Source organism: Lepidochelys kempii, chromosome 2 (assembly GCF_965140285.1).
Source record: "Lepidochelys kempii isolate rLepKem1 chromosome 2, rLepKem1.hap1, whole genome shotgun sequence".
Taxonomy (NCBI): domain Eukaryota; kingdom Metazoa; phylum Chordata; order Testudines; family Cheloniidae; genus Lepidochelys; species Lepidochelys kempii.
The window spans coordinates 74083528-74101069 of NC_136381.1; the positions used below are offsets into that span (position 1 = coordinate 74083528).

The 17542-nt window shown below is 41.1% G+C and overlaps 1 protein-coding gene across 1 annotated transcript in view; it reads left to right on the top strand.

Annotated features, from left to right (window-relative positions):
* Positions 1–17542, top strand: part of PRKDC (protein kinase, DNA-activated, catalytic subunit) — a 154504-nt gene that overhangs the window by 2204 nt on the left and 134758 nt on the right. The window contains exons 2-12 of the mRNA XM_073331241.2: positions 7128–7204; positions 7324–7416; positions 8643–8717; positions 9782–9890; positions 11260–11372; positions 11837–11936; positions 12527–12582; positions 12679–12709; positions 15063–15220; positions 15417–15563; positions 16613–16777. Of these exons, the coding sequence (XP_073187342.2) occupies positions 7128–7204; positions 7324–7416; positions 8643–8717; positions 9782–9890; positions 11260–11372; positions 11837–11936; positions 12527–12582; positions 12679–12709; positions 15063–15220; positions 15417–15563; positions 16613–16777 (1124 nt within the window). The remainder of the gene's footprint in view (positions 1–7127; positions 7205–7323; positions 7417–8642; positions 8718–9781; positions 9891–11259; positions 11373–11836; positions 11937–12526; positions 12583–12678; positions 12710–15062; positions 15221–15416; positions 15564–16612; positions 16778–17542) is intronic.

The following is a 17542-nucleotide window of genomic DNA, read 5'->3' on the forward strand; positions in this document are numbered from 1 at the left end:
GTGATCTCGGGTATCTCTGCTTTTTTAAACTCTAACCCTAGTTCCAGGAGGTATACTCTAATGAGCTGTACTAGCCTAAAGATCGAAATCTATCCTGGGGACGTGCATCCTTTGTAATCCTATCCCTAGACCAGGGAAGCCTACTGGTCCAAGATCTATTCCTAGCCTGGGGATGCCTACCCTTACTAATGCAAAGTGTACGTGGGGAGTACTAATGTCTCCAGGCCTAATCTGATCCCAGAGAGCCCTACCTTTGGTAACTGTAACCATAGCCTGCTGAGCTTTCCAGCCTCAGGCCTAACCCTAGCCTGGCGAGTCCTACCATCCCCATGAACTTGACAGTATAGCCCTGTACTTGGGAACCCTAAGAGCCTTTCAAGATCCAGGAATGCCTACTGACCCCAGGCCTAAACCTAGCTCAGAGGAACATACCCTTAGTAACCCTACCCTTAGCTCAAGGAGCCCTACTGGCCCCAGGCCAAAACGTAGCCCAGAGACGCCTACTCCTATGAACCCTCACCCCAGTCTGGGAAGCCCTACCCTTAGTAACCATGACACCAGCCTAGGGAGGTCTTAATCCAACAATGTCTGGCCTTACTAACACAAACTCTAGCTGGGGCATCCTAGCATCCTTAGGCCTACATGACCACAGGGAGCCATATCCTTGGTACCCCTAACCCTACTCCAAGAATCCTACTGACCGCAGATCTAACCCTCACCCAAAGAGCCTGACCCTTAGAAACTCTACTCCTAATATGGGGAGTCTAAACCTATCTTGGTGAGAACTACCCTTAGTTACCCTTTCTCTTCCCACAGAGACCCAGGCCCAACCCTAGCCCTTGGAGCCCTATGCTTTGTAAACCTAGTCCTAGTATGGGGGAGCCCAGCAGTCCCAGGCCTAACCCTCACCGGGGGACCTCTCCCAGAAGCAGCCTGAACCCTAGACAGGGGAGCCTTACCCTCAGCAACTCTAATCTTAGCTTGGGAGCTCTACAAGGTGTGGGCCTAACCCTAAACTGGGGTAACTCTTACCCTAGCTCAGGGAGCTACACTGATCCCAGGCCTAAAGCTAGCCTAAGGAGCCCTACTGACTCCGGGCCTAAAGTTAGCCCGGAAGATGCCTACTCTTTGAAACTCTAGCCCTGGGGAGGCCTACCGACCCCAAAGCCTAACCCTAGCCCTGGGGATGCCTATCCTTAGTAACCCTGATACTAACTTGGGGAATCCTACTAACTGCAGGCCTAACCCGAATCTGACGAATCCTACCGTTACTAACACAAACCCTACCTGGGGGAGTCCTACTGTATCCAGGTCTACCTGACCACAGGGAGCCATGTCCTTGGTACCAGGGAGTTCTACTGGCTCCAGCCCTAACCTGGCTCCAAGAAGCCCTATCCTTGGTAATCCTAACCCTAACTCGGCCAGCCCTGCCAGCCCCAGGCCTGACCTTAGCCTTAGGAGCCTTGCAAGATCCAGGACTACCCTTACCGCAGACAGCCCTACCAGTATCAAATCTAACCCTAGTCCAGGGAGCCCTATCTGTAGTAACCGTAACCCTAACCTGGGGATCCCTACCAGCTCCCTAACACTAGGCCAGAGGGGCCTTACCCTACCTGGGGAGTCATACGTTGCCCAGGCCTTCCTGACTACAGGGAGCCATGCTCTTGGCAACTCCAGCCTATGGACTCCTACTGGTCCCAGGCCTAACCAGCCCCCAGGAAGTTCTGTCCTTGGTAAACCTAACTGTAGTCCAGGAAGTCCTACCAGCTGAAGGCCTACCCCTAGTCTGTGGAATCCTACCTGCCTAACTCTAGCTTTGGGAGGCCTGTGGGCCACAGGCCTAACCTAACCCAGGGAACCCTACCAATGAAAGGCATAAAACTAGCCTGGAGAGGTCTATCCTTAGAAACCTTAATCTTAGTCTGGGGAGTCCTCCCTGTAGTATGCCTGACGTTAGCCCTGGGAACCCTACCCTAGCCCTCAGTGCCATAACCTTACTAACCCTGATTTAGGTTGGGGAGCCCTAGCAGCCATATGTCTAACCTGATCCCAGGAAGCCCTAGCCTTGGGAGCCCTCACCCTAGCCTGGGGATCCCTCCTGACACCAGGCCTACCTCTCGCCTGGAGAGCCCTACTGTTAGTAACCCTAATCCTAGTTTGGAGAGACCCTACCCTTTGTAACCCTCACCGTAGCATGGGTAGCTCAACTTGCCCCAGGCCTAGCCCTACCCCAGGGAGCCCTGTGGGCCCCAGGTCTAACCTTCACACAGGGAGCCCTACCGTCCCCGAGCCTAACCCTAGCAACTGGTGCCATACTGGCCCTAGCCCTTAATGTAGCCTGGGGACCACTACCATTGGTAACCCTCACCTGAGCCTGAAGATGCCTACACTTACTAAACCTAACCCTACTCTGGTTGTCCTACTCTTCCAAGGTCTATCTGACCATAGGGAGACATACCTTTGATAACCCTAATCCTAGCGCAGGGACTCTTACTGGTTCCTCGCGTAACCTGACCGCATGGTGCCCTACCCTTTGTAACCCAGACATGGGGAGCCCTACCAGTCCCAGGCCTAATCCTAGTGCACGTAGCCTGATGGACTCTTGCCTGTGAAGTACTACTGTCCAAAGGCCTAAAATTAGCCCAGTGAGGTCTACTCTTACCCATGGTAACCATAACCCTAGCTCAGGGAGCTCTAGTCTACTGAACTCTAACTCTAGCTCTGGCCTATTGAACCCTAACCCTAGTTTGGGGAGTTCTAGCCCAGTGGCTCTCAACCTTTCCAGACTACTGTACCCCTTTCAGGACTCTGATTTGTGTACCCCCAAATTACCCCTCACTTTAAAAACTACTTGCTTACAAAACCAGACATAAAAATATTACTGAAAAATTGCTTACTTTCTCATTTTCACCATATAATTATAAAATCAACTGGAGTATAAATATTGTACTTACATTTCAGTGTATAGTGTACATAGAGCAGTATAAACAAGTCATTATATGAAATTTTAGTTTGTACTCACTTTGCTATTGCTTTTTATGTAGCCTGTTGTAAAACTAGACAAATATCTAGATGAGTTGATGTACCCCCGGAAGACCTCTGCATACCCCAGGGGGTACATGCAGAATCACTGCTCTAGCCCATTGAACCCTAACCCTAGTCCCAGGAGTTTTAGCCTACTGAACATTAACCCTACTTTGTGGAGCTCTACCCTATTGAACCCTAGCCTGGGGACCTCTGTCCTATTAAACCCTAAACCTGGACCAGGAAACCATAGCTTATTGTATGATAACCATAGCCTGTGATTCCCTACCCTATTGAACCCTAACACCACATCAGAGATCTCTACCCAAGTGAACCCTAATTCTAATATGAAAAGACTTCTTTTACTGAATCATAACAATATCTCATGGACCATAACCCTAACCTTGAGAGCCCTACCATATTGAGCCCCAGTCCTAGCTCTGGGAGATGCATGCATTTTTGCATGGAGGGGAGCTAGAGAGGAAGAAATGTTCATAGTGAGGGTGGGAGAGTATAAATCTTGAATGAAACTTATAGTTGTGTGGGCAGGAAGTAAAGACTATATCTGTGAGATGTTATGAAAGAATAAATAGCAGGATTTGGTCATAGTCTGGATATTTGGAACAAGATAAAGGGAGGAGTTAAAGGTGGCATCCAGGTTACAAGTCTGAGTGACATGGAGGATGGTGATGTTAACAGCGAGTGAGAGTGGAGAGACTTGGGTAGAAAAGATAAACTCAATGTGAATGAAACTCCTGAAGTTGATGGTGTGCTGAGGAGCGGTAAGAGAGACAGCATGAAATGTGGGATTGGGTAAACGAAGACAGGATTGGAGAGAGAGACTAGCAAATCATCAGGAAAGATGGCAGTGAAAGCTGTGTAAGTGGATGATTTCATCCACAGTAAAGGTTTAGATCACAGATGTCAGATAGAATCTAGCCCGCATGATATATTTGTGGCTTGCATCAGACATTTAGAGTCTCCAAACTCTCTAAAATTTCATTTTTAAAAAGTAAGTTTCTAATTCTTATGGCTAGAGAGGAAACCTTCCAAAAGTAAGGCAAGTGTAGTCAAAGCGGTGATGTCTGCCTGAGTATGCAGACAGCTTGAAACTGACTCAGAGGGATGAACACCATTCATCTGCTTGGAATATCAACTTTAAACTGATAACTGATTGTTTCAGATGAGGGAAATGCGGTAGACCTAATCTATCTAGGCTTCATTAAAGCATTTGACATGATACAACATGGGAAATTATTAGTGAAGTTGGGGAAAATGGTGATTAGTACAGGAACTGTAAAATGCATAAGGAGTGGCTGAAGGAGAAACAGCAGCTTGTTGTGTTGAAAGGAGAACTATGGGATGGAGGAAGGTTACTAGTGGCGTTCCTCAAGGGTCTGTCTTAGGACTGATTTTATTTAATATTTTCATTAATGACCATGGCACAAAATGTAGTAGTGTACAAATGAAATTTGCTGATGACAAGTCAGGAGGCATTGTCAATACAAAGGAGAATTGGAATATTATATGAGAAGAATAGGATAGCCTGGAGGACAGGAATTTTTTCTCTAACTTGGGGACTCATCAGTTGGAAATGACAGAGGAGGATAAAGACCTGGGTGTGTAAGTTGATCATGGGATGACTAATGTAATATGGCTGTGAAAAAGGCTATTTGGATCCTGAGATATATCAGGTGAGGCATTTCTAGTAGAGCTGGAGAACTATTAATACCATCAAACAAGGCACTGTAAGACCTCATCTGGAATATCATGTACAATTCTGGTCACCCATGTTCAGTGAAGATGAATTTAAACTGGAACAGGTGTAGAGATGAGCTACTAGTTGGGTTAGGTAAATGGAGAACTGTTTTAGGAGAGGAGACAAACAAGCCAAGCTCTCTCAAGCCTAGCAAAACAAAGTCTAAGTGGGAATTTGCTTGCTCTCTACAAATACAGAAGGTAGGGGTTAACGCAAGGGTGGGAGAAGAGCTACCTAAGCTAAAGGACAGTGTGTGCATAACAACAAATGGGGATACACTGGCTATGAATAAGTTTAGGGTGGAAGTTAGAAGAAGGTTTCTAACCATTAGGGGAGTAAGATTTTTGGGTTAGCCTACCAATAAGAACGGCGAGGGCAAACAACCGAACTAGTTTAAGATGGAGCTTGCTATGTTTGTGAATGTGATTATATGAGGGGATTGCCTGCAAAAGCAGACGACTGGACTCGATGACCCAGGAGGTCCCTTGTTGTCTTTTGTGCTATGTTTCTGTGTTTAAAGTTCAGCGATGACACTTCAGTGGAACCTGATTCTCCACTGTTTTGCACCTTGTGTAGTCATTTACATTGGTGCAAAATCAGTATAGAATGCTGCCATTCTGAGTTCATAACATTACATCCTTCACTTTGTACTTTCTTTGCACAGGTGTAAATGAATACACAAGGTGTAAAGCAGTGGAAATCAGGGCAGTGGTTCCTGACATTTTCCATTCAACTGTGAGCATGCTGCCACTGTCTGGACCAGTGGAATAAAAGGCTGGCAGCATTGGTGCACTAGGGATCAGAAAAGTGCCGCCTTATTAAGACAGGGATTAGGAGTGTGGATCACAAAAAGTATCAGATTTGTTACATATAAGTTGTGTTGAGACTCACTTAAAAAGGCAAACTCCTGTCACTCTTACATTGTGGAATACGTTATGTGGCAGTTTGGGTTCACTGACTGTACCCATGGAGAAAAGTACTACTCATAAGTCAGGATGGCAGAATCTGGCCCTAAGATTGTGCCCCAACTGCCACGTCTACAACTGGCAGTGTTGCTGTAGGTGTTGGAAACTTACAGCTTCACTTCCTCTACTGTGTATTCATGCTTCTCAGTTCACTCTACTCTTAACTGAGGATCATATTTGTTACCTCCTGAACTGTTAAGAGGAAGTTTTAAGCAGTCTGATTTATCTAATTGCTGTTTTTTTAAATAACAGCTGTTAGTTTTAGAAGTGAAACAAATTAATTAGTTGTTTGCAGTGTTGTTGTAGTCATATACGAGACACATTGTTGTAGCCAGAATACGAGACACAGAAAGTGGGTGAGGTAATGGCTTTTATTGGACCAACTTCTGTTGGTGCAAGAGACAAACTTTTGAACTAGAAGAAGTTCTTCAAGAGATTCATTAGTGGCAGGTGTATTTAGAAGAAATGAAAGGAAATACTATTTCACGCAGCATATAGCTATTGTGTGGAATTCACTGCCACAAGGGGCTATGGGATTAAATTCTGTATCTGGATTTTTAAAAGGGCAGAATAATTTTAGGATTAATAACACTTGACCTGTGGAAGAGGTTTAATATTTCTCTGAAGCATTGGGTGTTGTCCACCATTAGAATTGGGATAGTGGACTTTGGTGGACCACTGGTTTGATCTGACATGTAAAATACTATGTTCCTGTCTAAACTCCTCATAGTTTTACTAGATGATAATTAAGACTTGTTGACATGACCTTTTTGGTCCTGTCTACTCTGGTGTTTGGAATCAGGTTAGCACCTTTTTGGCAAGAAGTTTATTTAAACGTCTCTCCGGATAGGAGTTAACACGGCTTCAAATGTTAATATAGATTATGTCTTAGTCCAGGATGACCTCTCCTCATACTCATTGATTAAAACATAATTGACAGGTTATCCTTTGGGGTCATTGCAGACCTGATGTTGCTGTACTGGTTTTGGCCCCAGGATTGGAAGATACAAAGGTGGCATAAAGCCACCTTTGTCTCATCCTTTGTTCTGTACCAAGCAGAGTTGGACTGAACATGAGGTTTGAGCATATGTGAACTGAACATTTTACAAACAGAATTTAGGGTTCAATCTTGCAGACCTAATTCATGTGACTGGCCCTTTTGGCTTCAGTGGGAATACTTATGTAAGGACTGCAAAATCATGTTCTTATTTAGTACGGAAAATAATTAGTTGCATTTTGGCACAAGGACATTCTTTAAAAGTGGACATCCTGAATAATGCCCAATATTATCTAAATAATCAGGTTCTAGGAGCCACTTGTTTGGAAATACTGTAAATAATGAAGCAAATAGTTTGATGCTTTTCTTGTTCTTCCTACAGCATTGCAAACTTCACTGGTATTTTCCAAAGATAATGGATTACTTGTGTTTGTCCGCAAGTCTCTCAGGATTGAGGAAGTAAGTTGATAAACTTAGTTGTGATTTTTTTTTTTTTTTAAAGAACTGTTGTAATATTTTTCGTTGCTAAGTGAGAGCATACAGGCTTTTTTTTTCTAAAAAGGAACTTGTTTTTTCAGTTTCGAGAGTGCAGGGAAGAAGCTTTAAAATTTCTCTGTGCCTTTTTGGAAAAGATTGGTCAGCACGTTCATCCTTATGCTCATGATATTAAGGTAAGTGAAGGAAAACTTATTTTTAAAAATCTCTGTCAAATACTTTTAACGGTTCTTCAGTGTTTTTAATTTGAACACGAAAGCTTGAAAGATATATAAAAATATGACTAGTACCAGGTTCATGGCTTTCCTTTATTCAGTTCACCCCCCTCATCCCCCCCCCCCAAATGTTTCTAATAGAGCTAAAACAGAAGAGCAGTTTTGGTTTACATATTAATGCAAAAGTGTTAGTATACTTTGGTAGTATTTGTTCAAGTATCTTGGAGCCAGCAGGGTTAGCATATATTTTTCTCTCTCTCAAAAAATGGTAGTTGCTGGGTTTGGGGTTTTTTTAATAATGTTGTACCAGTGAAATATTTGATTTAAATATTTTGAATCCTTCTGCTCCAGTTCGTAACCTTTGAAGTGACTTTTTTAAGGCCTGTTTTTTCACAGGAGTTGTGTACCTGGGTACTATGGGTGCTCATTATTTCTGAAAATGTGTCCCTTAGAGTATGTCTACGGTGCAGTTAAAAACCCATGGCTGGTCCATGCTAGCTGACATGGGCTTGTGGGCCTCAGACTAACGGCTGTTTAATAGCAGTGTAGACATTTAGGACCCTGTGAGGTGGAAGGATCCCAGTGCTTGGGCTGCAGCCCAAGCCGGAATGTCTCCAACACAATTAAACAGCACCTTAGCCTGAGTCCCGCGAGCCCAAGTCAACTGGCACAGGCCAGTGGCGGATGTCTAATTGCAGTGTAGACTACTCTAAGAGTCTAAACTGCTCAGTAGTATCAATTTAACTGGAGATGTTTGTGCCACTGTACTTTTTGAGCCCGTGGTAATAGCCCCCTGCTTAAAAGGAAAGGGGGCTAGTGGCAGATTTGCTGCATGGGGTTCTTTTATTCTAGAACTTGCTTCAGTCTAGATTTACCAAAACTTGGATTTGCTCATTTTTAGGACACACTGCAAAACCAATCTTTTCTTTTGGGTTTGGTTGAGGGATATAAGGTAGTCAAGTGATGGGTTAGTGTTGCTATTTTCTGGGTGAATATTTATTCTAGACTGCATTGGCTTTGTATAAGAAGTTGTGTATTTTTATTCTTGGGCTTTGTACATTTTAAATGTTGTAAATACCTAAAATCATTGGGGAAAGGTATTTTAAAGAAATATCTTAAATTATTTAAATATTTTTAAATCTTCCGTCCTGTTAATGATTATTATGGTCTATTTTTTTCCAACCTAGCTAACTTGTATTAGCGTTTACACAAAAGAAAAGGCTGCAAAATGTAAAATCCCAGCCCTGGAGCTTCTCATTAAGGTAAAACATACTTTATAGTTCATTATTTCTAAGCCTAGAGACTTTTGAGTTATACCATGGCTGCTGTTGAATGTGGCAAACTCAAAAATCTACCATAACAAGGGAGGTTTGGTGGTTTAATTCTGTAGGAGGGGTATTAAAAAGGTATTTCTCTGCCCACAAATCAGTCCTAATCTCTTTTGACCAAATTGCTTTATTAAAGGTGCCATCCCTTAATTTGTGTTGGAAGACATCTTGGATTTTGAGGGCGATCACAGAGTGCATCTTTATTCCCAATTTAAGTGCTGTTCTTTAAAGCAACACTGTCAATTTAAAAATCACACTTCTGTATGAAAATATTAATCTGTTACAGATAACAACTAGGATAATACAACTGAAACATATTTGAGGGGCAAACTTGTTTTATATTTTTTTTTAGTTTTCTTAGTGCATATGATAACATTTTGTATATAATAATTTTTACTGTTTTTCCTGTGTAGTGCATTATGCCCTGATTCTGCAAACACTTATGCATGTGCTTAACTTTACATATGGGAGTAGTCCTTTTGAAGTTAATTCTTCTGTGATTTGAGTGGGCCTTACAGCAACAGGGAGAGAAACACTTTAAAACTAGGTAAACATGCTTATGAAACTGCAGACATTAACAGGTGTCATATCCTAAAACTAATTATAACTCAGTTTTTAAACTGATTACATTTTAAATTGATGGTGCCCTTTTGACCTAAAATTACAGCCAAAATATGTACAAGGAACATAGGAAGTAGAAAAATAGGTGAACTACATATACAATAGGATGAGCACATGCTTTGCATGAGGAAAACACAACAAAACCAATATTTATTGTATAGAAATGGTAGCTTGTCTTTACCTACATCTTATACGATCAGAATACGTATCAATCATCTTTAACTTAACCCGCTAAACCAGTGGGACTACTTGTGCTTAAAGTTAGGTATGTACTTAAGTATCTTTCTGACTTGGGGGCCTTATTTACCTGGGTCCAAGTGGAAAAAAATAAAATAATTGTTTTTCCTCATTTGTGGGTATCTTGTATATATTTCCAGTTGCTTCAAAATTTACGGTCTTCCTTTCTGATGGAAGAATTGAAAGTTGGAGAGATCTTTAACAAATTTTATGGGGAACTTGCTGCAAGAAGTAAAGTGCCTGACACAGGTGAGCCTTAGCTTTTCTAGCAACATTATTACTTATTTTATTTATTATCTTTTAGTATAGTAGAACCTCAGAGTTATGACTACCAGAGTTACAAACTGACTGGTCAACCGCCCATGTCATCTGGAACCAGAAGTACACAATCGGGCAACAGTAGAGACCCTCTACCCCGAAAGCAAATACACTAAAGTACTGTATTAAATGTAAACTATTTAAAAAAAAAATAAAGGGAAAGCTTAAATTTTTTTTGACAAAGTAAGGAAACTGTTTCTGTGCTTGTTTCATTTAAATTCAAATGGTTAAGAGCAGAAATTTTCTTCTGCATAGTAGAGTTTCAAAGCTGTATTAGGTCAATGTTCAGTTGTAAACTTTTGAAAGAACAGCCATAACGTTTTGTTCAGAGTTACAACCAACTTCCATTCCCAAGGTGTTCATAACTCTCAGGTTCTACTGTATTAATATCTTGATGGATTTTTTCCAACAGTAATGTGGGTAAAATAGGAGAAGCTAGGACTTAAAATAAAAACAAAACTTCAAAAATAGTCTTTAATGAATAAATGTAAGTTACATACTAGTAGTAAGACTGCTCGGTTGGGAGTTGGGAAATTATGTATAAATGCATTTGACATTAGTGAATAGGAAAATCATGAAATGTTACTATTTAGTATACTGGCTCTAAATACTGATCAGCTGTCAATATGCTTTTGTAAGACCAATAAAGCAATATCATCATCATCTCCTCTAGAATAAGTAAGTGTCCTCAGAAATATTGACTGTCACATATGGTAGAGCTAGGTATGGGTTTTCTGCTTCATTAGGCCCTGATCCTGCAATGAGCTCTGACCTTGTATAGTCCAGCTCCATGTTAGCAACATTCCATGGACATCAGTGAGGGTGTGCCCACACAGAACTCGTGACAGGAGTCTTAGGCTATATTTATATTAATGTTGCATTTTTAAACTTTCACTGCTGAACTCAACTCCTTGATTAGGGACTTAGAATGTCAAGGTGCTGAGCACCCTGTTTTCTCAAATCCCATTGATTTCAGTCTGAGTTGAGGGTGTGTGGTACCTCATAGGATTGAGCCCTATAATTTAGTATTTAAAACTAGTGGTTTGAATAACTTGAATAAATTAATCTTCACTATATGAGCTGGTGATTAATTTCAAATCCAAGCATGGAAGAATATGTATGTATTAAAGCATTGTTTTACTCTTTCGTTTGCCAGTCATCATGCCAAGATACCACTAGTCTTAACTGCCTAAATAGGTGGGTGGACAAACACACTGACTTTATAATAATGGTGTCTAACTACTGTATAATATGCCACAGAGATCTCAAAGTAAGTGACGCATATATTGATATTTTTTAGTACTGGAAAAATTATATGAGCTTCTTGGAGTATTGGGAGAAGTCCAGCCTATTGACATGGTTGACAATTCTGAGAAATTATTCCGAGCTTTCTTGGGTGAGCTCAGAACACAGGTATGATTGGAACTTCTTGTAGGACTCTGTCAATCAGTTTTCTCTGGTGGGTGTTGAATTACCATTCATCCCAAGATGGTTGGATACTTCATTTAACCAGATAATTATAAAACACAGTTTGAACAATTTTATTGTTAATAGCTGTCAAGTTTTGTTTTCTCTGGTTACAAGGTCTTGGGTAGATTACAGGTGGAGAGGAGACCTAGTGGCCATTAGCTGAGTAATGTGGGGAGGGGAGAGGGAAGAGCATGAGCGTCATCAGCCATAGTGTCCTAGGTAGAGGATGTGATTTCCATTAGAGGCCAGTTTCTTATTTAGACTCTATTAAGCTGCAGAACTTCATTGCACTGTTTGTTTCAGAAGGTTGACAACACAGCTATGCCTTACCAAGGTCCTTACTTGTTTGTTTCTATCTTACTCTTCTAATTTAAGCATAATATTTTCTTTAAAACTTTTATTTTCAGATGACCTCAGCAACAAGAGAGCCCAAACTACCAGTAGTAGCAGGGTGTCTGAAAGGACTGACTGCGCTTATGTATAACTTTACTAAATCCATGGATGAAGGTGCAGTACTTTTTATTTTTCTTTTATTTTTTATATATATAGACATTTTAACTGTTGTGCACCTGATGGAGCATCTGTTCATCTGGTCTCAAGATTTACTCTTTTATAGATAAGAATGGATGCAAGCAGTTGTGCATTCTGAGTGAAATTCCCCCCCATTGGCAGAAGGCCTGCTCATGCAAGGCCTTCATGCCCCAGCACCCCTGGGGTGCTCCAGTACGTAAGAGAGTGTGGTCAGAGTGGTTGCATAGGGTGGGAAGCTGAAGTGCAGTTTATCCAGGAGGGACTGGCCAGCTGTACAACCTCAGGTGAAAGTTTGAACATTCTTATTCATAATTATATACAGGCACATTTACACTAGCATACCCATGTTGTTTAAAGAGTGGTTTTTCAGAAAGTCAAACGGAGAAGTATATGTAAAAAAATTTTTTTAGCATCCTCAGGGAGAGTTTCCCTTCCTTTAAGAGTGTGGTATTTTGAAGACCTTTAAATATTGTCTCTTCACATCCATAACAAGATAAAATTATCTTGCCGTTTTGACTCTCTCAGAGGTGCCCTTAGTGAAATGTTTCATTATTGTTATCCTACAGATCCCCACACTTCAAAGGAGATTTTTGATTTTGCAGTGAAGGCGATCAGTCCACAGGTAGAATGTTTGATGAATATCTTCCGAGTGTGCATTCTTCTACATACATTAGTGCTGAAGAGCAAGTCATTTATGGTGAACCTTTTGTTTTTACAGGTTGACCTAAAGCGATATGCAGTACCTCTAGGTAAGATTTTATCTTATAACTGTTTGCAGTTCTATGGATACCAAGCATATCTTGGAGGAGACATGTTTCCTCCTCTGCTTATTCCCTTCAAAGAATACAGCATATTTTGCATTCTAGGCTAGAAGAGTGGAGTGAGAGAAGAGTGTGCTTTTGTGATCTAAGAAGTTAAAAATAGAGTAGTTGGCTGAGCAAAGCAAATTCTAATACTCAGCAACAACACTGCATCCAACACTTAACTTAATGGCATTTCTCTTTCTGTAATGTGACAACTTGAATGCCATATCCAATGTGTTCCAAAATTTCAGGGAATGTTCTAGGCATCTGTGCATACCCAGGATAAAATCCAGATTAATGAGTAGCTACGCCGTGCCTGCCCTCTAACCTGGGGTGTCGTTTACAATGCTTTGCTGGTGTATCCTCCCATTTGGATTGCTCACAAACAGCCTCCAGATAACTTGCCACCCCAAATGGAGTTTTCCCAGACACTTTAATCTAATCCATTGTGTTTTAATTGAACAATAAAACAAGTTTATTAACTACAGACAGAGAGAGATTTTAAGTGAGGTACAAGTAATGAGGTGTAAAAATCAGATATGGTTACAAGAAAATAAAATTAAAACACTACAAGTGCCTAACTTAACCAACTGTATGAGATTCAAGCAATGTTTCTCTCACTACACACACTCAGCAGTTTTACTGTCCAAACTTCTTAGGCCAGGACCTCTTCTCCAGTTCTGTGGCTGCTTCCTTTGTTCCTTTTGGTGTAGTGAATTGATGAACAGAGAGAGGAAGAGTGCTTTGGGCTGTCTGTCCCTCATTTTTATAGTATCTGTCCTCCTCTTGGAGAACGTTTCCACCTGAGATTCAGGGAATAGAATAGAATTCACGGAATAGAGAGTATGTGTAGGAAAGGCTGTTCACTACTGCATTTCCTCACTTGTCTGAGGTTTCTTTGTCCACCCTTCCTGCTTGATGACTCTGTTTACTGCTTAAATGCAAGTGAAGCAGAGCACATGTTCCTTTGTTTGATACAGACCTGTTTGCCAGTTTCTGCTGTGGTTTGGAACATGTGTTAATACCATTATACAGGGGAAAATGCAACACATTTTATCAGGATACTGTTGATGAGCAAATTACGAGTTTGCAGATGATACCTCACAAGGCATACTTTGTACAAAGATTATTAGGATAATGTGTAAATTGTGGACACAGGACATACAGTTCTGGGGGAAAGTCTAAGACTGGGGTGTGTTGGGGTCACCCTGCAATATAACCAAGGCTGGTAAGTGAATTGCATGCTGGAGGCTACAGCAACAAAGCAGTGTAGAGGATACCGCAGGTTAGAGGGCAGGGGTGACAGTTACTCATTAGTCTGGATTGTACCCTGGGTATGTCACAGCGACAGTGGCCAGAACTCTATTGATTTTGGTGAAAATCAGAAAAACTGAAAGGGGAAAATGGGGAACATATAGAGTCTGAGCAACAGGTTAGCTAATCCTTCCATATAACAATATTCTCATCTCAGCTCTGCCCATCCTCCCAATACAGTTTTTAAAATGCTGTGGAGAAGGGGACAGTGGAGGGCACACAGAGCCCCTGGCATGGGGAAAATATGGGAAATGAGGAGCAGATAGAGCCCCTGGCCTGGGGGAGGTTGGGTGAAACTGATATGGAATGAAGGGAGGAGGTGGGGAGGTTTGCAGGGAGTCTCTGAAATAGAGGGGGATGGAAGGTAGCATACAGGCAGCTATGAGGGAATGGAGGGATCTAGAGAACCTTTGGTGTGTGCAATGCTACAGAAGCAAAAAAGTGTGTGACCCTCTCGTAAAGGTGGTGTAGGTTGACTAGATCATGGATTCTCATTCTGAGGGCTGCAACTCCTCACTGGGGGCTTATGACCACTCTGTATTTCCTATGTTGCTAAATGTAAGGTGCGGGGTTGGGGGGTCGCATTGTTCCTACCTACATCCCAGCTAAATGGAAGAGGGGACTCTGGCATGTCTCCTGGCATGGAAAAGGCTGAGACTCACTGGCCTAAATGAAGTAAAGTTCTCATTCATAATATCTGGAGCCCCTCCCTCCACCAGCAGTAATATACAGACCACTGAAAGGGGCTGCTGCCTCCCTTAGCTGTATCTATACTAGGATAAAAGCAGGAAGATTGTTTTCAGTTTTGAGCTCATATGTAGAGTTAAATGTGTGAATATAGATGTTTTAATAATCAGTAATACAATTTAGTCAGGAGATATGAGACTTCCTGTTGGCCTAATGTAAACTTCTAGAGCATGTTAAGTTGTCAGAAACTTGGAACACAAATCTGAGTTTTACTGATAATTGTGGTTTTGAATTACAGTTGGATTACACTTGTTCAGCGAGCATGCTGCTCAGTTTGGCACCTGCCTTCTGGACAACTATATCTCGCTGTTTGAAGTACTGTCCAAGTGGTGTGGCCATACAAATGCAGAGCTGAAGAAAGGTGGTCATTCAGCTCTAGATTCGTTCCTTAGACAGGTACTGCTAATTTACATAAGAACTCCAAGACTTCATCAAGGAGTTAGATTTCTCAAAACACAAGTGGAGTGCGGGGACTGTTACATAGATATGGTGGTATATATTTTCTTAAGGTTGTCTTTTTTTACTTTAGAAAATAACCAAAGTGAAATTAATTTCTGGAAATCCATAATTGTTTGTTTGTGTAAATCTGCAGATTTCTCTAATGGTGGCTAAAGATGCAGAAATGCACAAGAGCAAGCTGCAGTTCTTCATGGAGCAGTTCTATGGTATCATCAAAAAAATGGATTCGAGCAATAAGGAGTTGTCCATTGCCATTCGTGGATATGGGCTTTTTGCTGCGGTATGGCAAGCTTACTCTGACAAAACATTGGATGGGTTTTATGTTATGATTTGGAAGCCATTCATCTTACATGTTTGTTTTGATTGGCAGAGTCTGTTATGCAGGGAATGCTTCCTCCCAACCCTAGTTGTTTCTGAATTATAAAAGAAATCCACGAGTCAGACTTCTGCATTTTGACTTATAATAATCACTAAAGGCTCAGTGAACTACCACTGAATTCACTTGGAAGACTTGCAGGATTGGGCTCTGGAGCATTATAGCTTTTTCTCCTTAATACGTGACTTTAGAAGTTAGAAACACCCTTTCCGCTGTCAGAATTTTGGCCACATTAATTCAACTTAGACTTATCTTGTTGTGCTTGGATACGAAATCTACTGCCTTGGCAACTATTAAAAGTTGGAGGAGTTGCATCTATGGGCTGAAAATAAAACCTTTTTACCACTATATAATTCTCCTTTTTCCTTCCTCTCTCTTAACTGAGAGTGCTGGACAGGGTTTACTCTGGAGTCCCAACAGTGCTTCTCCTGATTGGCCAGTGTGGCTTACTATGAGTAACATGTTGCTACCATGTTCCCCTGTGGAGAGCTAAGAGCCATTGTCTCTACAACATTCTCAGCCTGTCAGAGCTCTGGAAGTAATAGCCGTAGACCTCTTTAATGTCCCCAACTTATCCTTTCAAGGCAGTTGTATCGAAAAGTTGCAAGAAGAGGATATATAGTGGCCACATTTCCGTTCCTAAAAGACCACCTAAATTCTTAGCTTCTCAAGTTGGGTTGGAAAAGTATTGTAACTGCAAGCTCAAAATCAGATTATTAATATAGTTGCAATAAATTATAAAGCAAGGTCACTTTGTTTACTAGCACTTAACTGTTGAACAACATGAAAAAAGTATTCAAATGTATCAGGTTCCTGTAAAGTTTCAAAAAAAGTTTTTATCTGAACCCAGCTTTTTTGGTTTTTTGTTTTTGTTTTTTTCTAGTATTGCCGCGTTCTTGTGCTTAACGTAAATACTAATTATTGAAGTGATACTTTACTTTCTCTCATTAAAGCCTTGTAAAGCTATAAATTCTAAGGATGTTGACTTCATGTACGTTGAGCTTCTTCAGCGCTGTAAACAAATGTATCTCACTGAGGCGGAGACAGCAGATGAACATGTGTATCAGCTACCCAGTTTCCTTCAGTCAATTGCAAGTGTTATATTCCACATAGATACAGTAAGTGGAATATTTAAAACATCAGTCAATTATTTTGTACCTTTAGAGCCATATATGGATCTGTTAAGGATGCACTGAACTACAATAGAAGAGACTCCAATTTGGGAGTGCCTGGTGACTCTTGCTGCTCCGCATGTACACGCTGACCTTTTGCTCCTAGAAGGCGGGATGAATAGTGCTATATTAAGAAAATTAATGAGAGGTCTGTTGAATAAAGGGAAGGATAACACACAGACTAGGTAAAACAGTAAATACTATGGCAATTGGTGCATTATAGGACAAGCACAGTAGTCAGGAGTGAAATTAAAAAAAAACAGTCTCTGGATGTGCACACCCTCCCTTATTAGGTCACTTGTGTTGAAATGGCAGGCATGGTGATATCTGTGTTAGAGGGACATAATCAACTTAAAGAAAAGGAGGACTTGTGGCACCTTAGAGACTAACCAATTTATTAGAGCATAAGCTTTCGTGAGCTACAGCTCACTTCCTCAGATGCATATCGTGGAAACTGCAGCAGGCTTTATATATACACAGAGAATATGAAACAATACCTATTCCCACCCCACTGTCCTGCTGGTAATAGCTTATCTAAAGTGATTTCCAGCACAAATAAGCACATATTTATAAATAAATAATTTATAAATAAGCACAAGCTTATGCTCTAATAAATTGGTTAGTCTCTAAGGTGCCACAAGTCCTCCTTTTCTTTTTGCGAATACAGACTAACACGGCTGTTACTCTAAAACCTGTCATAATCAACTTAAT